The 20,015-nt window shown below is 40.1% G+C and overlaps 1 protein-coding gene across 1 annotated transcript in view; it reads right to left on the reverse strand.

Annotated features, from left to right (window-relative positions):
- The window catches only part of tcf25 (transcription factor 25 (basic helix-loop-helix)), a 34,723-nt gene extending 18,356 nt beyond the window's left edge, over positions 1–16,367 (reverse strand). The window contains exons 1-12 of the mRNA XM_041192410.1: positions 16,089–16,367; positions 11,808–11,999; positions 11,089–11,163; positions 10,713–10,831; positions 10,089–10,154; positions 9,732–9,814; positions 9,264–9,394; positions 8,377–8,476; positions 7,129–7,222; positions 5,519–5,611; positions 2,228–2,333; positions 791–950 (exon numbers count right to left, since the gene is read on the reverse strand). Of these exons, the coding sequence (XP_041048344.1) occupies positions 791–950; positions 2,228–2,333; positions 5,519–5,611; positions 7,129–7,222; positions 8,377–8,476; positions 9,264–9,394; positions 9,732–9,814; positions 10,089–10,154; positions 10,713–10,831; positions 11,089–11,163; positions 11,808–11,999; positions 16,089–16,268 (1,399 nt within the window). The 5' untranslated portion in view covers positions 16,269–16,367. The remainder of the gene's footprint in view (positions 1–790; positions 951–2,227; positions 2,334–5,518; positions 5,612–7,128; positions 7,223–8,376; positions 8,477–9,263; positions 9,395–9,731; positions 9,815–10,088; positions 10,155–10,712; positions 10,832–11,088; positions 11,164–11,807; positions 12,000–16,088) is intronic.
- Positions 16,368–20,015: the final 3,648 nt, after the last annotated feature.

A 20,015-nucleotide genomic window follows, 5' to 3' on the forward strand; every position in this document is an offset into this window, starting at 1 on the left:
AGAGACAAGATACTTTCACCACAAGCGTTGAAAAAATGTTGCGCTTTAATCACCTCAGGTTTCTTAAGGTGCTTAAGAACATTACAAAGTTCCAGGGATTGGTCTCCAGCAGCTTTCTCACTCAGGCAGAGAGAAATAGAGGGAAGCATTCCCTCCACATATCGCCATCAAATGAAGCACACTATCTATACTGATACAGGAGAGAATATTCCATTGCACAACAGTAGAAAAATTTTTATTCACCCCCCCCAAAAAAAAATCACAAAGAACTATTTGGAACTGCAGAGCTCAAGTTTCAAAATAATTCCTTTTTAAAAAGGTTTACATGCGATCAATATAAAACAAGAAACAGCATATTCCCTTATATCAAACCATATAATGCTAGCGATAAGCATCAGGTAAAATAATTTCTCAATTACGGATATGTTCTCATGCTGATGTTAATGCAAGTGCATAGTTTTATATATGTCCAGTGCAAATCTTTCTGCTCACCACTTAAAGGGCCAATTTTGAAACTGACCTGAATTACATCTGTACTTTGTCACGTATCCTCCTTTTGCTTTTTGTATAATGACCACTTATAAGATAATTATTTAACAGAATTTTTAAACAAGAAACAAACTACCCTCCTTAATGCAAGTGTTTTAATTGTCAATACATGCCTTATTTTCCCATTAGTTGCGTAACTGCAAATTTATAAAAATGACAGACAGCATTGACACAACATGTTCTGAATACATAGCCATGGAAATTCTCAGCTAAAATACAAGGTCAACCCTTGCCAACTTACCACTTGGAAATACAATGAGAGCATTTTGTATCAGATGCTTGGCTCGCTCCTGCTTTTGAGTACGCTCAGTATCTGACAGATCTTCTCGTTGACTAAGATGGTAATAAGCCAGTGGAATGGAGAATGCAAAATTAGGGAGCTGAGACAGATTCAAATGGAACTGAGAGACAACAGAAATGAATAAGATATTACTGATAAAACTAAGACCAAACATGATACAAACACCCAATAGCATTAAATCAGCTACAATTCAATGTTGTTATAGCTTGTTTTGAAAGATAGTTTTCCCTTTTGTGACAAATTAACTTGCTAGGTATCGCATTATAATAAAATTGATTTCATATATTCACATATTAAAGGAGAAATTATTCACATTTTCATTTTTTCACAGCATTAAACCAGGATAAAATTGAATTTTATTTTTCCTGTATTCACTTGCACTCAATTTTAAGGAAGACAACGGACCATATGTTCAAGTCCTCTAATGGCTCAGCTACTGCATACATTGATCAGCAGAGACCCACACACACAGAACAAGATGTAGAGCTTTCAGTTTCTATTCGCCAATACAAAACATTACAATACATGTTGCAAGCAAAATCTGCAACAAAATGAGATTTTACCAGCTTCTTTCAGTTTCAAAGTTGCATTGAGGATGCTATGGTAGTCAGTGCAAAACTAAAGTTCAAGCACAGACCTTAATCTGTTTAGTACCATGTTTCCCAAAGATCTTCACAAAGCCTCTCTCTCCTGAGCTAGGAATGGGATGAAGGATTGAGAAGTAAAAAGGTTAGCCTTAAGGGGAGGTGATGGCATAGTGGTATTTTCACTGGACTAGTATTCCAGAGACCCAGGTTTGAATCCTGCTATGGCAGATGGTGAAATGTGAATTCAATAAAAAATGACATTAAAAGTCTGATGATGACTGTGAAGCCGTTGCCAATTGTCATAAAAACCCATCTGGTTCCCTAATGTCCTTGAGGAAAGGAATCTGCCGTTCTTACATGGTCTGGCCTACTTGTGACCCCAGACTCACAGCAACGTGGTTAACTCTTAAATGCCCCCTAAACAAGGGCAATTAGGGATGGGCAATAGATACTGGACTAGCCATAGACGCCCACATCCCATGAATGAATAAAAATGAATGAATGAAGTTTTCCCAATCCTGACTCCAATGAGTAAATCCTATTGGGTGATGACAGAATCAAACATGGATATAATGTCCCAAATGGTAAAATACATTGCGGTGCTCATATTTGGGAAAACAAATGCAGGTTAATCAACACCCATAGAATTGTACTTCAACCCAGTCAACACTATCAGGATTGGGGTTTGGAGTGAAATAAACATTAGAGACCAAAACATTAGTTTTGTCATTTTTAAAATTCAATATAACATCAAAACTGACAAGCAAACCAACCATGGACATGCTCTCACCTCCCATTCCTCATGGAGTCGTGTCAGGAAAGCATATTCTCGGGCTCGCAATGCCAGAAAATCAATAATCAACAAAGCACATAGTGGATCTGTCTCAGGGTCCAGGCTAAAGATACAGACATTATGAATTAGACTGTGCCAGAATTAGAGTAATATTTATTAAGCCTCATTTCCTAATGTCTCATTTTCAATTAATAAATAATAATGCCTATTTCCCAAAGCCTCATTAGCAGACTTAATGTCAGACTGGTCTAGATAGAAAAAGTCTATTTTAAAAAGTAAATTTATCTTCCCATCTTTATTTTAATTTATTTATTCACAGGATGTGGGCATCGCTAGCTAGGCCAACATTTGTTGCCCATCCCTAATTGTCCTTTGAGAAGGTGGTGGCGAGCTGCCTTCTTGAACCGCTGCAGTAGGTACACTCAGTGCTGTTTAGGGAGGGAGTTCCAGGATTTTAAACCAGCGACAGTGAAGGAATGGCGATATAGTTCCAAGTCAGGATGGTGTGTGGTTTGGAGGGAAATTGCATGTAGTGCTCCCACGTCTCTGCTGCCCTTGTCCTAGGTGGTAGAGGTCAGAGGTTTGGGAGGGTGCTGTCAACGGCGCCTTGGTGAGCTGCTGCAGTGCATTTGGTAGATGGTACACACTGTTGCTACCTTGAGTCAGTGGTGAAGGGAGTGAATGTTTAAGATGGCAGCTGCAGTGCCAATCAAGCAGGCTGCTTTGTTCTGGATGGTGTTGAGCTTCTTGAGTGTTGTTGAAGCTGCACTCATCCATGTAGAGAATATTCCATCACACTCCTAACTTGTGCCTTGTGGATGGTGGACAGGCTTTGGGGAGTCAGGAAGCAAGTTATTTGCTGCAGAATTTCCAGCCTCTGATTTGCTCTTGCAGTCACAATTTTTATATGGCTGGTCCAGTTCAGTTTTTGGTCAATGGTAACCCACAGGATGTTGGTAGTGAGGGATTCAGAAATGGTAATGCCAATGGAATATGGTTTGATTCCATCTTGTTGAAGATTGTCATTGCTTGGCACTTGTGTTACTTGTGGCATGAATGTTATTTGCCATGTATCAGCCCAAGCCTGAATATTGTCCTGGTCTGCATCTTCTATGAAACATATTTAGGTACCATAGAATAGAGCAATTGAAGACCTCCTTAACAGTAATCATAAATTGAATTTAATATTCATTTTTTGAGGCCTAACGTAGGCTGAAGGAGATGGGTTCTTTAAGACTGAGTACAGAATTTTTTTCCCTTTCTGATGGTCGCAAAACCCATTTCATCAACTTCTATTGTTAAAGACCTTAATCAAAAGAAATAGAACCATAGAACACTACAGCACAGAAAAACAGGCCATTCAGCGCTTCTAGTCTGTGCCGAAATATTATTCCGCTAGTCCCATTGACCTGCACCCAGTCTATAACCCTCCAGACCTCTCCCATCTACGTATCTATCCAATTTATTCTTAAAACTTAAGAGTGAGCCCGCATTTACCACATGTTATCAAATGATAACATTATATTTAATTCTTAACATTCTATTAAAAGCAGGTATCAAGGTGAAGGGACACAAGTTCAATCACTCTTTCCATTCCATTTCCAATAACTGTGAAATTACATAAAGGTTTGTCAATGGGTTTCTGATTGCAGGACTGCTTTTGGATTGGAAATAGTTCTTTCACCTCCATTTTGGCTGCAGAAGGCTCAAAATCTGCTCAGGAAAAGTAGCAGTAAATACCATTCAGAACTAGGAGAAAATGGGGGATAGGAGCACCCTCAGTTCACCAGATTGTTCATATTTTTGGAGTTAAGAGCAAGAAAATCTGCAATGATCCTGTTCAACGGCTTTATGGATTAGAATAGGCAGCTTATCATGATAATTGTTACAATTATGAAGTTTATAACATAGTTGTTTTGAGACTGTCTCTAAGGTAAAATGAAAGGTGTCATGTGACATGTTCTGAAGTCTGCCTCACAGAAAGTCTGAGCGGTTTTCTTGTTAGAGATCAAATGAAGGCTTAGGCTATTTTACTGGGAAGTGCAAGGTGTTTATTCTTGGAGACAATGGCAGCAGCCTGTGTGTTAACAGTGCAGACAGAGTTTCCTAAGTCCCAGAAGAGGGTTTAGAATGTCTCGTTGTAAAAAGTTGTGCTTTAAACCATCCATTTAGTTCAAAGATGAAAGAGAGTTGGCTATCAAGGATAGCTCAATAGCATTTCTACCCAGATATAAGGCCAATGCGATTCACATTGCCATGGGGAAGGGTGCAGAGCAAGTCATTGTTAAGATCAGGTTACAGGCTTTCCTAGAATATCACTGAACATCATTGTCAGTGTTTGGAGTCTGCCTGGATCTGGGAAAGGGGGAGCAGCTGGAGGCCAAGAAATTGTTCATGGCTTGCCGAGCAGAAATGCAGGTAGAAGCTTGGACTCGAATTGAAAAGATCAAATTCATGGGGAGTTAAAACGAGGTGCAAAATATCACCCAGCTTGGGCTAGAGAGAGTCTTTGGGAAAGAAAACCTTATTGTGAAAGACAGTTCTAAGTATGTAAGTTACTAGGCTGAGAAAAGAAAAGAACAGGAATGAACCTTCGGGAGCTAAGAATCACTAAATTGATTGTGGAAAAATTGAATGTCTACGTAAAGGATAGTGTACGGTATACCTGTAAAATGTGTTTTGTCATTGGGCTAAGAATAAGGAGGGTATTGTTCTGTGGTTTAAAGTAAAAGTTGCCTACAAAGATACTATTTAGATAAGTGTTTTTAGTCATTTGCTGCAGTAAACTTAAAACATGAAATCTTGATGTGTCATTTTTTCAGCTGTTAACCAGTGGTTCAAATTTCTTTCAAAAAGTTATCACTCTCTATGGGGATCGTAACACAATGATTTATGTTTGACACACTTATCCGCTTAGGAACTGTGGCAGAATTTTATTTCACGTTGTTACTTAAATATATATTTTTAATCACTTGAAATAGAGAACATCAGAGTAACTGATATTTAAACTTCACTGCACATCAAACTTTCAACTTCCTCCTGAAGACATTCCTTACGATAAGCTTTTTTAAATTTTGCAGCAATGAAATGTTAGGTTTGTGGAATAGGCATGTACATTTTCACTGTAAATTTAATTTGGGACTGGCTAGTAATTTTACAGGTATTTGTTTCTGCTCAGTTGTTGAATTTAATTTAGTGCATCTTTCCCTCAAAGAACATTTCAGGCTTAATAAGGTGACAAAGCTATATCAGTGGAATGTGTGTTAACTAGTGATTTCTGATTCTTACCTGCGGATAAGCTTACAGAACTCCAGTGCTGTGCGTGGACAGCCTCTTTTCTCTAGAAATATCATATGCTTGTAGAGTGCAAGGAAGAATGACCTGTGCAAATACAAAGGGGAGAGAATCTGCATCAGATAAAAGAAATTAGTTAAACAGTAAAAATAAGCACTCTCATTTGGAGGAGGAAGGGGAGGGAAAAGTGAACGATGCAATAAGCTAGAATGGAATTAAACTATAGGAAGGGGAGGGAAAAGTGGACTATGCAATAAGCTAGAATGGAATTAAACTATAAAGCTGTACTTAAGACGGCAAGAAAATGCATGCATAACAAATGCGTGATTATTTCTTCCAATTCAATTTGTGTCAATCACAATTGCAAATTGCCTTGTGTACAAATACTAAGTGATGTAAATTATCCAAAAAATTCAAGAGTGACATTAAAAGAACAGTTCAAGGAAGGCTTACAAAGATCAGTTAGGCTTTCATTTGTCCCTGTAGTTAACAGCAAAAATTAAATTAAAATTTGTCTTTGATAAAACTAGTTTTTAAGCTGTCGAACAGACCTAGACAATGACAACTCTACCCTGTTTGCATTCATTTCACAGCACCATATCACTGAATGGGACAGATGCCAACCTGTAAATCCTTTCAATTTGCCTTTGATATGCAAGAGCAGGACAGACTTCTGGTCAGCCATGCTCCAGTACCCAGCCCCAGATATATGGGGAAACTTAGAGGCAGGAAGGACATCCAGCTGTAAAACCACCTGCCAAATCCAAAAAAAAATGATGGCTGACATCAAGGTGACCAACCAGCATTGTAGCAACCCCAAGTAACATGGGAAAAGCCAAAATAAGAAGATATGAATGAAGGGAACACTGGGTGTTGACTTCAGCACTGAGCACAGGAACAAGTAAACGATTTCAGTAGCACAATGTTTTCTCATCAAGACATACAAGCACTTCAGCAAGGCAGTTATTCCTGTTCCTGCTCAGCTGTTAGGTTAAACCCAATACTAGTCCCAATTTGAATCAGCACAAGATGCTTGTACTTAAAAATTAATGTGCGAGGTTACCAACTCCATGCAAACATATCTCCTTGTGTTGCTAGTATGGTAGGTGCGGATAACAAGGATGGGATTAAGGTAGGCTAATATGAAGGAAGTCATCAACCTGATATGTTAACACTCTTTTTCTCTCCACAGATGCTGCCTGACCTGCTTAATTTACAGCACCTGTATTTTTATTTTAGGCCAATATTCATGTGGATTTAAACAAGAGGCTGGTTTACTACTGCAAGTTATGTATAAATATATTTTATTTATTTGTTCAAGAGTGACGTTAAAAGAACAGTTCAAGGAAGGCTCACAAAGATCAGTTAGGCTTTCATTTGTCCCTGTAGTTAACAGCAAAAATTAAATTAAAACTTGTCTTTGATAAAACTAGTTTTTAAGCTGTCAAACAGACCTAGACAATGACAACTCTACCCTGTCTGCATTCATTTCACAGCACCATAGAACTAATACAGAAAAAGCACAGCTTCTAATAATTCAAAGTTCAAAGAGAAGCTCGCGATACTAAGATTAAATCCAACACTTTAACAAGTGTAGTACAAACCTGTTCTCAGCTCGTCGATAATCTAACCGGCTATTTCCATTGGTCAGGCTAAACACTGGGTGAAATGCACTTTCAAAACAGTATAGTGCTTTTTCTGAATGGAGGAAAGTGAGAAAAAAAAACTTACTGATGTATATAATCTTTGACATATTTGATAAACCATCCCAGCTCTTCTAAGAAACATGATAGAAAATTTGCCTATGTTTCTATAAAGCAATTTTACTTCCAGCTACACAACAGTGCAGCTGGACATTTCCCCCATATATTGATTTAGTTAACGCCAGCTAGAAAAATCTGATGTATTCAAGATTATAAGATAAATATTGAGAGATTGTTTCCATTAATTGATGAGACAATAACAAGAGGACATAAATTTAAGATCTCAAATAGAATTAAAGAGGTTAAAAGAAGCTACTTTAGATGGTGGTTGAAATGTGGAATTCAATGACAAACTGTTGCTGGAGCAGTCCATAAATTATTTTCAAAGTAAATTAGATTGTTGCTTGAAAAATGAACCATTAAAGAAGCATGGGGAGTGAGAAGTTTACAAGAAAAACACTAGTGCAGACTTGTTGGCTGAATGGCCTGCTTTTGTAACACTTTACAACCCTAAGTCAACTTATGCCCACTGAGCTATAAAACTCAGCCAAATAATTCACAAACCCATTAAAAATTAGAGATAATTTGATTACCCAAATTTGCCTATAGAACAGTAACTTCAATCAAGTTAGAATATACCAACAATGATCAGTTACAACTTGAAAATATCAACACCATTTACAGATAATTCACCACATAAAAACATGAGTTTATGCAAGATAATACATTAATAGCAAAATAAACCTTGTGGAAAATTGAAGTACAAGGTCCCACTTCTCAAGGGCAATTAGGGATGACCAATAAATTCTGGCCTAGCCAGCAACACCCACATCAAGCGAACAAATGAAGAAAATACATTTAGACATATCTAGATTATTTAAATAGCTTTATCAAATCAAGTGGCTGCTTGATGGGAGATTAGTTCAAATCCTAGCTTAAGCTTACAACAATGTTTAAGAACAGAAGTTTTCCTAATTTCAACCAGGTAAATTGTAAATTGCAGCCAGATGAAAACAGGCAGGGACTATCCTATTCGCTAGGCCATAAATGCTGGGGGAAAGGAAAAGGCACTGCTGACCGGTGTGGAACTATTCTTTTCAATGGCAATGCGTTAGCAATTCTGTTTTGAAATTACAGCCTGCCTCTCACCAATTAAGTCACGTGCCATTTCCTGATCCTCTTGCATCCGACAGATGTCACTTAGTTGCAGTAGAGAGTCAATGTGATGTGGGTTCACACGGAGCAGTGCCTGGAATCAGGGAAGAAAGAATCATCAGTTATGTTGATAGTCAGTAACAACTTCCGTAGATTAAAATGTCGCACAACATGCGAATGACAAGTCAAGTTTAGCAGGGGATTCAGCTCCTATTCATTTTAGTACTTTTTTTTTTGAAAGCCACAAGCAGTTAAGAGGCACTGGTGAAGGAGTGTTTTCCTCACTGCTTGTTTTCTGATGATGCTGAAAACCAAGAAGTAGAATTAGTATGGATGAAGATTAGGAATAACAAGGGTCAGAAAACACTGGTGGGAGTAGTTATACCACTGGACAGGGTATTAAACAAGGTGGGAGGGCGAGGGCAAGGGCGGGAGAGAACCAGTCAGTCCAGGGTCTTCGTGATTTTAATGTTCACAGACTGTATTCAACAAAACCAATATTAAACTCTTTCAACGCCATATGTATACTACAGCGCGGGATTACAACTTTAAGCAATTTTATTCAAAGGTAGAATACAAAGCTCTTATTGGTTAGATGCTACTGCTATAATGGCAGAATTGTGGGCATACCAATTGGATATTTTGACCATGATCTTTGTAAAACAACCTTTTTACAAAAGGTTCTTGTGCACCTGGCTAAAAGAATGAGTAGATTTAGCCTATTTGTGCCTGACTCAGCAATACAACTGTAGTTACATACAGTGAAATCTTTAAAGACAATTTAGACGCTGCTAAAACCTTTTTCCTTTCTTACATAAATCAGGCAATTTAATTGCCACTTACTTAATTTCTGCTTGTCTGATAATCTATTCATGACCTACCAGAATGTTATTTGGATCCATAGAATCTAATGCATCCAAGAACTTGAACTGGGCCTGTTGATAATCACGATTGTGTTCAAAGCTAAAATACTGAGCTCCTCCCTTTGTCTCCAGCAGCTGCATAGAAATCCCTATAAGCAACAAAGCAAAAGTTAAGTTCTGGATTGATTCCAAGTTTGGACACTACTGGTAATAATGTGGAGTACATAGTTGAAAAAAAACATAATTTCGAGTAAGGGGGGAGGGGAGAAAAGGGAAGCAGCAGCAAACATTAAAACTATGTATTTCAAAAATGAGAATTGTTTTACCACATAATTTCTTTTGTTGCACTACTGAAATTTCAGTAGTTCGGTAGACATTCACACCATTCTTCACTGTCTAAACATAGCCCAGCTGAATCAGCTCTAACTGTTGCACTATGCAGCTATTTGTGTGATAAAACAGTATAGGTAGCTAGCATATATTTACCTGTTTTAGTGTACCGTGGCCAAGTATCCTTTGGTGTTGTGAGCCACGTACTCCTGTGCAACGAACGATGCCGCTGCTTTGACCTGATTTAAAAGATTTTAAGTGGAAAACGTAGTAAATTCTGAAAGTTTCAGTTCTTAATTTACAAGTGAAAAACATTTCAACAAATAGCACTTAAAATCAAACATAATTTGAGCAGAAATCAAAACTGAAAACATTTTTCCCAGTTACGCAAAAACATTGAGTTAAGCACTAAATAGAAATCAGGTAATGCAACGTATCACTGAATATCATGATTTAAATAGGTTGAAAACAATAGATATATCTTAGTTCACATAACTTGCACAACCAGCTAACCTTTGTTCTCCAAGAACTGCTCGGGCCCCAAAATATCTCTTTAGTTCAGTCTCTGGATTCAGATTCCTGCAGGAAATGAAAGTAAATTTATGCTAAGTAGGAGATAGAGAATAGTGAACATTAAATAAAAAAGGAAGCCTTGAGTTTATATAATGTTGTTCACAATCTCAGGTGTCCCAAAGTGCTTCACAGGCAATTAAGTACTTTTGAAGCATTGTAATATCAGAAAAAAGCAGACAATTTGCACACAGCAAACTTCCACAGTGACATTAGTTGAAGGATAGCTATTAGCCAGAGAGAACTCCCCTGCTCTTCCTCTAGTATCATAAGATCTTTTAAAATAACCTGTGTGCGCAGATGGGTTTTCAGTTTAACGTCATGCAAAGGACAGCGCAACACTCCCGCAATACTCCACAGATTTTGTGTTCAAGTTTGTGGAGTGGAACTTGAACCCACAACCTCCTGATTCCAAGGCGACAGTGCAACCACTGAGCCACAGCATATAACTACATTAAATAACTTAACTTCATAAAAAAGCAACAAATTGATGCCACCCAGTTTGTCAAAACATCAAAACTGACATTAGACCTCTTACATGATCAAAATGTGATTTTTATTACTCACCTATGTTCAACATACAGCAATGGTCTCGTTTCTGCACTGACAGTTTGTGTTTGGTAATGGAAACCATTGGATCCATCAATCTCTTGCAGAATGCTATCAATGTCATCAGTAGCACCTTCCTGGAAAAAGGACAAACATTTTGTAAGACTTTATAGGCAAACTCTACTTATTGTTAAGACTGAACAAGAAAGGAGACCCTTTCAGATTGGTCATTGTAAGTTCAAAATAACCTGCAACTAAATAGATTAGCATTATAAGCAAACGTTACGCTCACTTCGTTTTGACGATACACTAAAATAGAAAACTAGTTACGTGTAGTAACAGAATTGCAAAGTGCTGCTTAATCACTATTCACAACAACCACTCACAACATCACCTGAGTATCAGCAGGAGTACTGTTGCGGTTTTTCTTTCTCTTTTTTTTCCGTTTGGGCTTGTTATTTGAATTTGTCTGAGAATCAAAAAATATACTTTTCTTGAAAAGTATTCCATGAAATAAAAACTAATGGTCTATTTTAAACATGTAAATACAAAACAGCAATATTTCATGCGTAGCATCCATTTAACAATAAAACAAATGGGTTGGTAAGACGTTTTGAACTTCATGCACATCTACCACACTTGTTACAGGTGCAAACCATACTTATTTTTTCCAAAAAAAAAGCTAGCGTTGAAGTGGATTTTATAGGCAATTACAATGGACCTGAATTTAAGGAAATGCATTTTATTTGCTTATTTAGACTGTTTCCCAATGGGGAATCCCTTAAGTAGTGAATTTAAAGGTACAAATTAGGCTAAACACAGCTCCATTTTTGAAGGAAATCATAACCTTGTTCGAGAATATATATGACACCACCACCAGTTGTAATGACATTTGGCACAATGCATTGAGACTAAAGCTTTTCTGTTAAGGAGTCCAACAAACACACTGACTTTATTTAGATTTAAGGTATTTTCTATTAAAAATCATGTTAAAAACCAAAAGCTTTACGGCACAATTCCTCAAGGGCTCAGGGATGAAGGACAATTCACAAAACCCATGTAAAGTTTGAAATTAGTTGCTAAACCCCATACATGGAAATATTTAAATTTTACCTGCAATATGTCAAATTCATTTCCCAATTCTTCATTTTTCTTTTCTAGTTCTTCATTTTCTACATTCTGTGTTGCTTTAGTTTGATCATTCTCCTCAGTCAAAGGGTCATTGAGCCTCAGGTTTATACCATCTGGTTCTTCTATAGGGTATTCCTCAGTCACCTCATCATTCTCAGCATCAGGTTCACTTATCTACAGGAATAGAAAAAATACAAAAACTTATAGAAGGGCTCTATTGACCTCCATATGTTGCAACCATAAAATCCACTGTCTCTTACATTTATCAATCTTCCATGGTAAATGTAGTTCTAGAACTACATATACAGCAATCAGTTGATCAGCATCACTGGATTCAATGCTTGCATTTTTATGTATTTCATGAAACAATTTAAAACAGCCACGCTAATACTGAAATCCACACAATAAACACTGAGTTTGCTAATGATACTCTTAAGTAGATGATACTAAAATTATGGATCAACCCAGGGACAACTTTTTCAACCCCTAGTTTCATTATCAGAAGCAGAGTAAAATTAATTTCTATTCAGTTATAACAAAACAAAATTTCAGAGTATTTCACCAAGTCAAAAAGGAAGAAATAAGCAGTAGGTTCAATTGTATTGTGCAGCATTAAAAGAAAACAATATTAAACAAAAATACTCAGACCCTCCACTTGTTAGGAAAATTCAGGGTTGGTTCTTGGGATTGCACAATTATAACTTCTGCAATGCAAAATAATGTAGACACAAAAATTATTTGCTGGGAAAGGCATTAAGTTTAGGTCAAGGTTTTTCTACATAGGTGGACGTAAAATGTCCTACAGTAATCACAGAACAGCATGCAGTTCCGAGTGCTCTGGTTCGTATTCAACACTTCATACAAAAGCAATTATTCATTAATTTGCTGTTTCTGAGACCTTAACGCATTGAGCTATCAACTACACATCAAAAGTATAAAGACAGATAGTAAGAGTTTTATAGATATTTAAATAGGAGTTAACAAAATGAGCATTGGTCCTATAGAATGCGTGGCTGGAGAATTGATAATAGAAAGTAGGGAGAAGGCAGATAAATTAAACTGGTATTTTGCTTCGGTTTTCACTATAGAAGTAACATCCTGGAAATAGCTGCAAATCTGGAAATGGAAGGGAGGAAGGAATTTGGTAAAGTTACAATCACTAGGGAAATGGTGCTGAGCAAATTGTTGGGGCTGCGGGCTGACAAATCCCCAGGTCCGGATGGACTTCACCCTAAGTGGCTAATGAGATAGTTGATGCACTGGTTTTAACTTTCCAACATTCTCTAGATTCAGGGAAGATTCCATTAGATTGGAAAATAGCAAAAATAACTCCTTTGTTCAAAAAAGGAGACAGAAAGCAGGAAATTATAGACCAGTTAGCCTAACATCTGTCATAGGGAAATATTAGAAGCTATTAGTAAAGATGTCATAGCAGGGCACTTAGAAAAACCCAAGGCAATCAGGCAGAGTCGACATGGTTTTGTAAAAGGAAAATGATGGTTAACCAATTTAGTGGAGTTCTTTGAAGTAGTCACATGTGCGGTGAACACACTGTACTTAGATTTCCAGGAGTTCCTTAAAATAGAGTCCTCAGCCCCCCATCTTCAGCTGCTTCATCAATGACCTTCCTTCCATCATAAAGGTCAGAAGTGGGGATGTTTGCTGATGATTGCACAATGTTCAGCATCACTCGCGACTCCTCAGGTACTGAAGTAGTCCATGTTCAAATGCAGCAAGACCTGGACAACATATGGCTTGGGTTGACAAGAGGCAAGTAACATCCATGCCACACAAGTGTCAGGCAATGACCGGCTCCAGCAAGAGAGGCTCCAACCATCGCCCCTTGATGTTCAATGGCATTACCATCACTGAATCCCCCACTATAAACATCCTGGGGGTTACCATTGACCAGAAACTGAACTGGACTAGCCATATACATACTGTGGCTACAAGAGCAAGTCAGAGGCTAGGAATCCTGTGACGAGCAACTCACCTCTTGACTCCCCAGAGCCTGTCCACCGTCTACAAGGCACAAGTCAGAAGTGTAATGGAATATTCGCCACTTGCCTGGCAGCTCCCACAACACTCGAAGCTTGGTACTGTCCAGGAGAAAGCAGCCCACTTGCTTGGCACCACATCCACAAACATTCACTCCCTCCACCACCATTGCACAGCAGCAGCAATATGTGCCATCTACAAGATGCACTACAGGAATCAACCAGGGATCCTTCCAAACCCACAGCCACTAACATTTAGAAGGACAAGGGCAGCAGACACATGGGAACACCACCTGGAAGTTCCCCTCCAAGTCACCATCCTGACTTGGAAATATATCGTCGTTCCTTCACTGTCACTGGGTCAAGTTCCTGGAACTCCCTTCCAAACAGCACTGTGGCTGTACGTACACCACATGGACTGCAGCGGTTCAAGGCAGCAGCTTACCACCACCTTCTCAATAGCAACTAAGAGTGGGCAATAAATGTTGGCCCATCCCATGAATGAATTTTTTAGAAATGTCACATCATTGTAGAAAATAAAAGCTCATGGTGTAGGGGGTAACATATTGGCACGGATAGAAGATTGGCTAGCTAACAGGAACAGGGGGTTGGCATAAATTAGAATTTTTCTGGTTGGCAGGATGTGACAAGTGGTGTGCCACAGGAATCAGTGCTGGTGCCTCAACTTTTTACAATTTATATAAATGACTTGGATGAAGGGACTGAAAGAATGGTTGCTAAATTTGCTGATGACACAAAGATAGGTAGGAAAATAAATTGTGAAGAGGACGTAAGGAAGCTACAAAGTGACAGATAAGTTTGGTGAGTGGGCAAAGATCTGGCAAATGTGAAGACGTTCATTTGGCAGGAAGAGAGAAGAGGATTATCTAAATGGTGACAGATTGCAAAGCTCTAAGATTCAGAGGGATCTGGGTGTCCTAGTGCATGAATCACCAAAGGTTAGTATGCAGATGCAGCAGGTAATTAGGAAAGCTAATAGAATGTTATCATTTATTGTGAGGGGAATTGATGACAAAAGTAGGGAGGTTGTGCTTCAGTTGTACTGGGCATTGGTGGGACCACATCTGAACTATTGTGTACAGTACTGGTTTGCTTATTTAAAGAAAGATGTAAGTGCGTAAGCAGTTCAGAGAAGGTTTACTAGAATAATACTATTATTGGTTGTCTTATGAGGAAAAGCTGGATAGGTTAGGCTTGTATCCACTGGAGTTTAGAAGAGTAAGAGGTGACTTAATTGAAACCGTTAAGATCCTGAAGGGACTTGGCAGGGCGGATGTAGAGAAGATGTTTCCTCTTGTGAGAGGAACTAGAACTAGGGATCACTGTTTAGACATAAGGGGTCACTCATTTAAAACAGAGATGAAGAGAAAGTTTTCCTCTCAGAGGATTGGACCACTCTTCCTCAAAAGGTGGTGGAAGCAGTGTCTTTGAATATTTTTAATGCAGAGCTAGATAGACTTTTGATAGCAAAAGTGTGAAAGGGTATTGGGGCGTGGACAGAAATGTGTGTGGTTGAGGTTACATTCAGATCAGCCATGATCTCATTGAATGGCGGAGCAGGCTCGAGGGGTCTACTCCTGTTCCTAATTTGTATGTTTGTAGTAATTAATTATTACAAAGTGCTTTGACATAACCAGGCATTGTAAAAAGTTACAAGTGCTAGAATCCCAACTCCAATCTCTAGTCATAACATTCCCCCATTTTGTGATAATTCCTCAAACACCTCTAAACCCTGATCCTCACTACTTTCAATTACAGAGGCACTTTCTGGAAAAGGTTTTTGGATGTCAAGATAAACCAAACTCGTGCCACAGTCACAAACCAATCAAAAGGTCCTGCTCCCTCCCTCTCTCACACACGTCCCTCCATCTCTCTCACCCGTTCACCTCCACATTCCCCTCTCTCTCATCCCCTCCACCATTCTTCTCTCCCTCTCACCCCTCTCCTCTTTTCATCCCCCGGCTCTCACCCTCTCACACTTCCCATCTCTCACCCTTTCACCTCCCAATTCCTCCCCCTCTCACCCCTCCCCTCCCTCCCTGCCCCCTATCACCCCACCACAATCATAACCCTATTCTCCCCACCCCTCGCCTCACTCTCTCCACCCAACTCTCCCGCATCAACCCCCCGTCCGTCCCCACCCTCACCCCTAACTCTCCCTGCACCCCTCATCCCCAACTCTCCCCTCAACCCATCCACTACATCCCTCCCTATACCCCCCACCCCCACCCCCAAATTCTCTCACCAGCTGGAACAGGTTTCCAGATGCCGCTTTATTTTTTTTGCTTCTCTGCTGTTTTCGACGCGGCGCGGGTTCTAGCGGCCGCTCCTCCTCTTCGTCGTCCTCCTGCTCCTCTCCGGGCAAGTGATTGAGCGGCTCCTGTATCCGCTGCCCGCGCAGTTTTCGCAGAACCCGCGATGACATGGTGCCGCCTGGGCCCAAAATCCGGATCGCCCTCCCTTTCGGTACTCGGACTCCGAACCGGCACTGCGCCTGCGTCACTCCCACCGGAACCCCGCCTCTCAGAACGCGAGGTGGCCGGAAGTGGGGAGGAGGCAGGTAGGGGAGGAGCATGGGTCGTGGGGGAGGGGGAGGGGCGTGGGGAGGGGCAAGAGTTGGGGAGAGGGAAGGCGTGGGGAGGGGCATGTGGTGGGGAAGGGGAGGGGCCGGAGGCGGGAATGGGGCGGGGTATCAGGCGAGGAAGGGGAGGGGCATTAGGCGGGGAGGGGGTGGGGCATGAGGCAGGGAAGGGGAGGGGCATGAGGCGGGGAAGGGGAGGGGCATGGGGAGAGCTCAGTGTGTGTGAGCAGTGCAGCAATGGATAATTTTCCATCGCACTGGGAGCTCAGTTTGACAATGTGAAGGAATTTTGTGTGTGGAGTCTGAATAACGAATGTGGGACAAAAATAAAAATACCTGGAAAAACTCAGCAGGTCTGGCAGCATCTGTGGAGAGGAACCCAGTTAACGTTTTGAGTCCGTATGACTCTTCAACAGAACTAAGGAAAAATAGAAAAGAGGTGAAATATAAACTGGTTTAAGGGGGGGGGGGTGGGACAGGTAGAGCTAGATAGAGGGCCAGTGATAGGTGGAGATAACCAAAAGATGTCATAGACAAAAGGACAAAGAGGTGTTGACGGTAGTGATATTATCTAAGGAATGTTCTAATAGGTGACATTAAGGGTAGAAAGCAGGACGAGCAAGGTACAGATAGCCCTAGTGGGGTGGGGTGAAGGGAAGGGATCGAAATAGGCTAAAAGTTAGAGATAAAACAATGAATGGAAATACATTTAAAAATAATGGAAATAGGTGGGAAAAGAAAAATATATATAAATTATTGGAAAAAGGGGGATCGGAAAGGGGGTGGGGATGGAGGAGAGAGTTCATGATCTAAAGTTGCTGAACTCAATATTCAGTCCGGAAGGCTGTAAAGTGCCTAGTCGGAAGATGAGGTGCTGTTCCTCCAGTTTGTGCTGAGCTTCACTGGAACAATGCAGCAGGCCAAGGATGGACAAGTGGGCATGAGAGCAGGGTGGAGTGTTGAAATGGCAAGCGACAGGGAGGTCTGGGTCATGCTTTCGGAAAGACCGAAGATGTTCTGCAAAGCAGTCACCCAGTCTACATTTGGTCTCTCCAATGTAGAGGAAACTGCATTGTCTACTGCATTCGCTGCTCCCAACACGGTGTGCAACTTTGGAACTTTCTGCCCCAGCAGGTGCTGGAGGCAGGGTCATTGAATATTTTTAAGGTAGAGGTAGATAGATTTTTGTTAGGCAAGGAATCAAAGGTTATCGGGGATAGATGGGAATATGGAATTCAAAATGCAAACAGACCAGCTATGATCTTATTGAATGGCGGAGCAGGCACAAGGGGCTGAATGACCTACTCCTGCTCCTACTTCATATTTTCGTACAATGCATTTGTTTTTACCCAACATATTTGCATTACTTCTATGACCCCTTCTTTCCCCAGTACCCCCCTCAAGTCTCTGTGTTTACAGGTTCAGATGGTCTGGAGGCTTTATAATTCTTCCAGTTCTTGTCTTTATCTCAGTTGAAGTGGTAGACTCTGTTGTACTGGGTAAACTTTGATTTTGTTTTGGATGTAATCGTTCTGGCATTTGGTTGGTTGATCTTAGTTCTCTTTTCTCGTTCTTTGGAGTTGAACAGCTCCCTCTCAACTCCCATCTGATGTTATTGATGGTCATTGGTTTATTCTGTTTCTTACAGAGAGAACAAGCTCACTATTCATCTATACTGCTCATTCTGTTTTTCTTCCTACATATTGGTCACAGTGATGTTAAAATTAGACTTCTTCCAGCCATCGACTGTAAGACTCCACGACCCAGGAGGCATTCAGTTGAAGGTCAAGGGACAGTTCACTGCTCAACTCTAGTACAAAGGAAGAGAAATTAAAGAAATCACTGTATGTGATCCACAACTAAGAATGTCCACGGTTAGGCTGAAAAGCTTGCACAGATCTACAACTCATCTATAAGTAGATGAATTAGGAAGCCAAGAAAAGTCAACAGAATTCAGGACAACATTCCCAAAACTACTCAGAGGTCTGGGAAAATTGCAAACAGCCTATCACATCATACTGAGACCAGATGCAGAGCCAGTGTGCTTGTTCAACTCAAGGAAAGCTCCACGCCCACTTTTACAGAAATAGAATCAAGAAATTAAATCAAATCAGGAAGTCATTTCACCTGTAACCAAACCCACAAGTTTGAAACTGAATGGCTCAATACGAATCTGTGTTGATCTCACACAGATAAACAAGGCAATGGAAAGGCAGATCCACCCAAAGGCATTTGTGGATGAGAGTCTGGCAAAGCTAGCAAAAGCACCATTTTTACAAAGTTGGATCCAAACAGAGGCTTAAGACAACTACCTTTGGAAGAGGAATCCAAACTACTGACTGCACTTATACCTTTTGGGAAATATTGCTTCAATCGCCTACCCTTTGGAATAATATCGGCTCCAGAAATTTTTCAGAGAACAATGACAGGCATTTTGGAGGGATTAGGGGGGGTTCATGTGTCACATGGATGACATTCTGATCCACAGGTCCACCTAACTGGAGAATGATATGAGAGTGAGAGCAGTGTTGCAATGCTTAGAAGAAGCAAGATTAACTCTCAACAATAAGAGTGAGCTCTCACAGCCAACCGTTAAATTTCTGGGACACATCGTTCATGCACCAGGCCTCAGGGCTGATCCCTAAAAGACCAAGGCAGTCAAGGATTTTCCACCACCCTGCAATGTTACTGAGCTCCAAAGCTTCATGGGGATGCTCAATCAAGTAGGGAATTCCTACCCAATCTACCGCATGTGAACAAACCCGCTCATGTGATACTGTCGCATGAGGGGACATGTCTTAAAATATTTTCAATTCTTTATTTAAATGTTTGAACCTTAAACAAATCTCCCTGAGGCACAGAGGTGGCACACAGGGGGGGAAATTCAGCCCCATATCTAGAAGAAGAAGATCATCATTGGAATGGACTAACTACCCATATGATCAAGAAGACAACCTGAACAGAAAACCAATAGTTTCTGAAGATTCATACATTACTGCACAGTGTTTGAGAGAGAACATGGAGAAGTTGAATCCAATGCAACCTCCAAGAGTGATGAGAACAAAGTCAGTGAGATTGGTGAAACCATCACAATGTTTATCCCTGTGAACCAGCAATGAAGGCAGAGACTTTTACTTTTGGGGGAGATATAGTGTCAAGAAAACAAGTTCTAATATTTTTCTTCTAGTAATAACCCTGGCATATTTTCTTATGCACTGGAAGTCAGGCTGTAATTGGATTAAGAGCTGGAATGAAGGCAAGGGTCTAAAGTCAACAGTACGAAGTTGTTTTGATATGTTAATGAACCAAGAGGAACTTCAATCAGAGCTTTACACAAAGCAATAACAGGAGTGTTTTTGAATTGAGTTATTGTAGTTCAAAGGAGGGTTGATATATGCAGTTTGTAAAAGGTGTAAGGAAGTAAAGAAATAGGGTAAATTTGTTTTTACAAGTCTAAGTGCTAAAGTAAAGAACGGTTTAATCAATTCTGGGAATAAAGCATTTCTGAAGAGACTGAATGAGATAATAGACAGACCAAAGGGAAGGATTGCATTTAAGGAAATACTGAAGCCCATGTGAGGGGGTAGGTGC

Source organism: Carcharodon carcharias, chromosome 7 (genome assembly GCF_017639515.1).
Source record: "Carcharodon carcharias isolate sCarCar2 chromosome 7, sCarCar2.pri, whole genome shotgun sequence".
In the NCBI taxonomy this organism is placed as follows: domain Eukaryota; kingdom Metazoa; phylum Chordata; class Chondrichthyes; order Lamniformes; family Lamnidae; genus Carcharodon; species Carcharodon carcharias.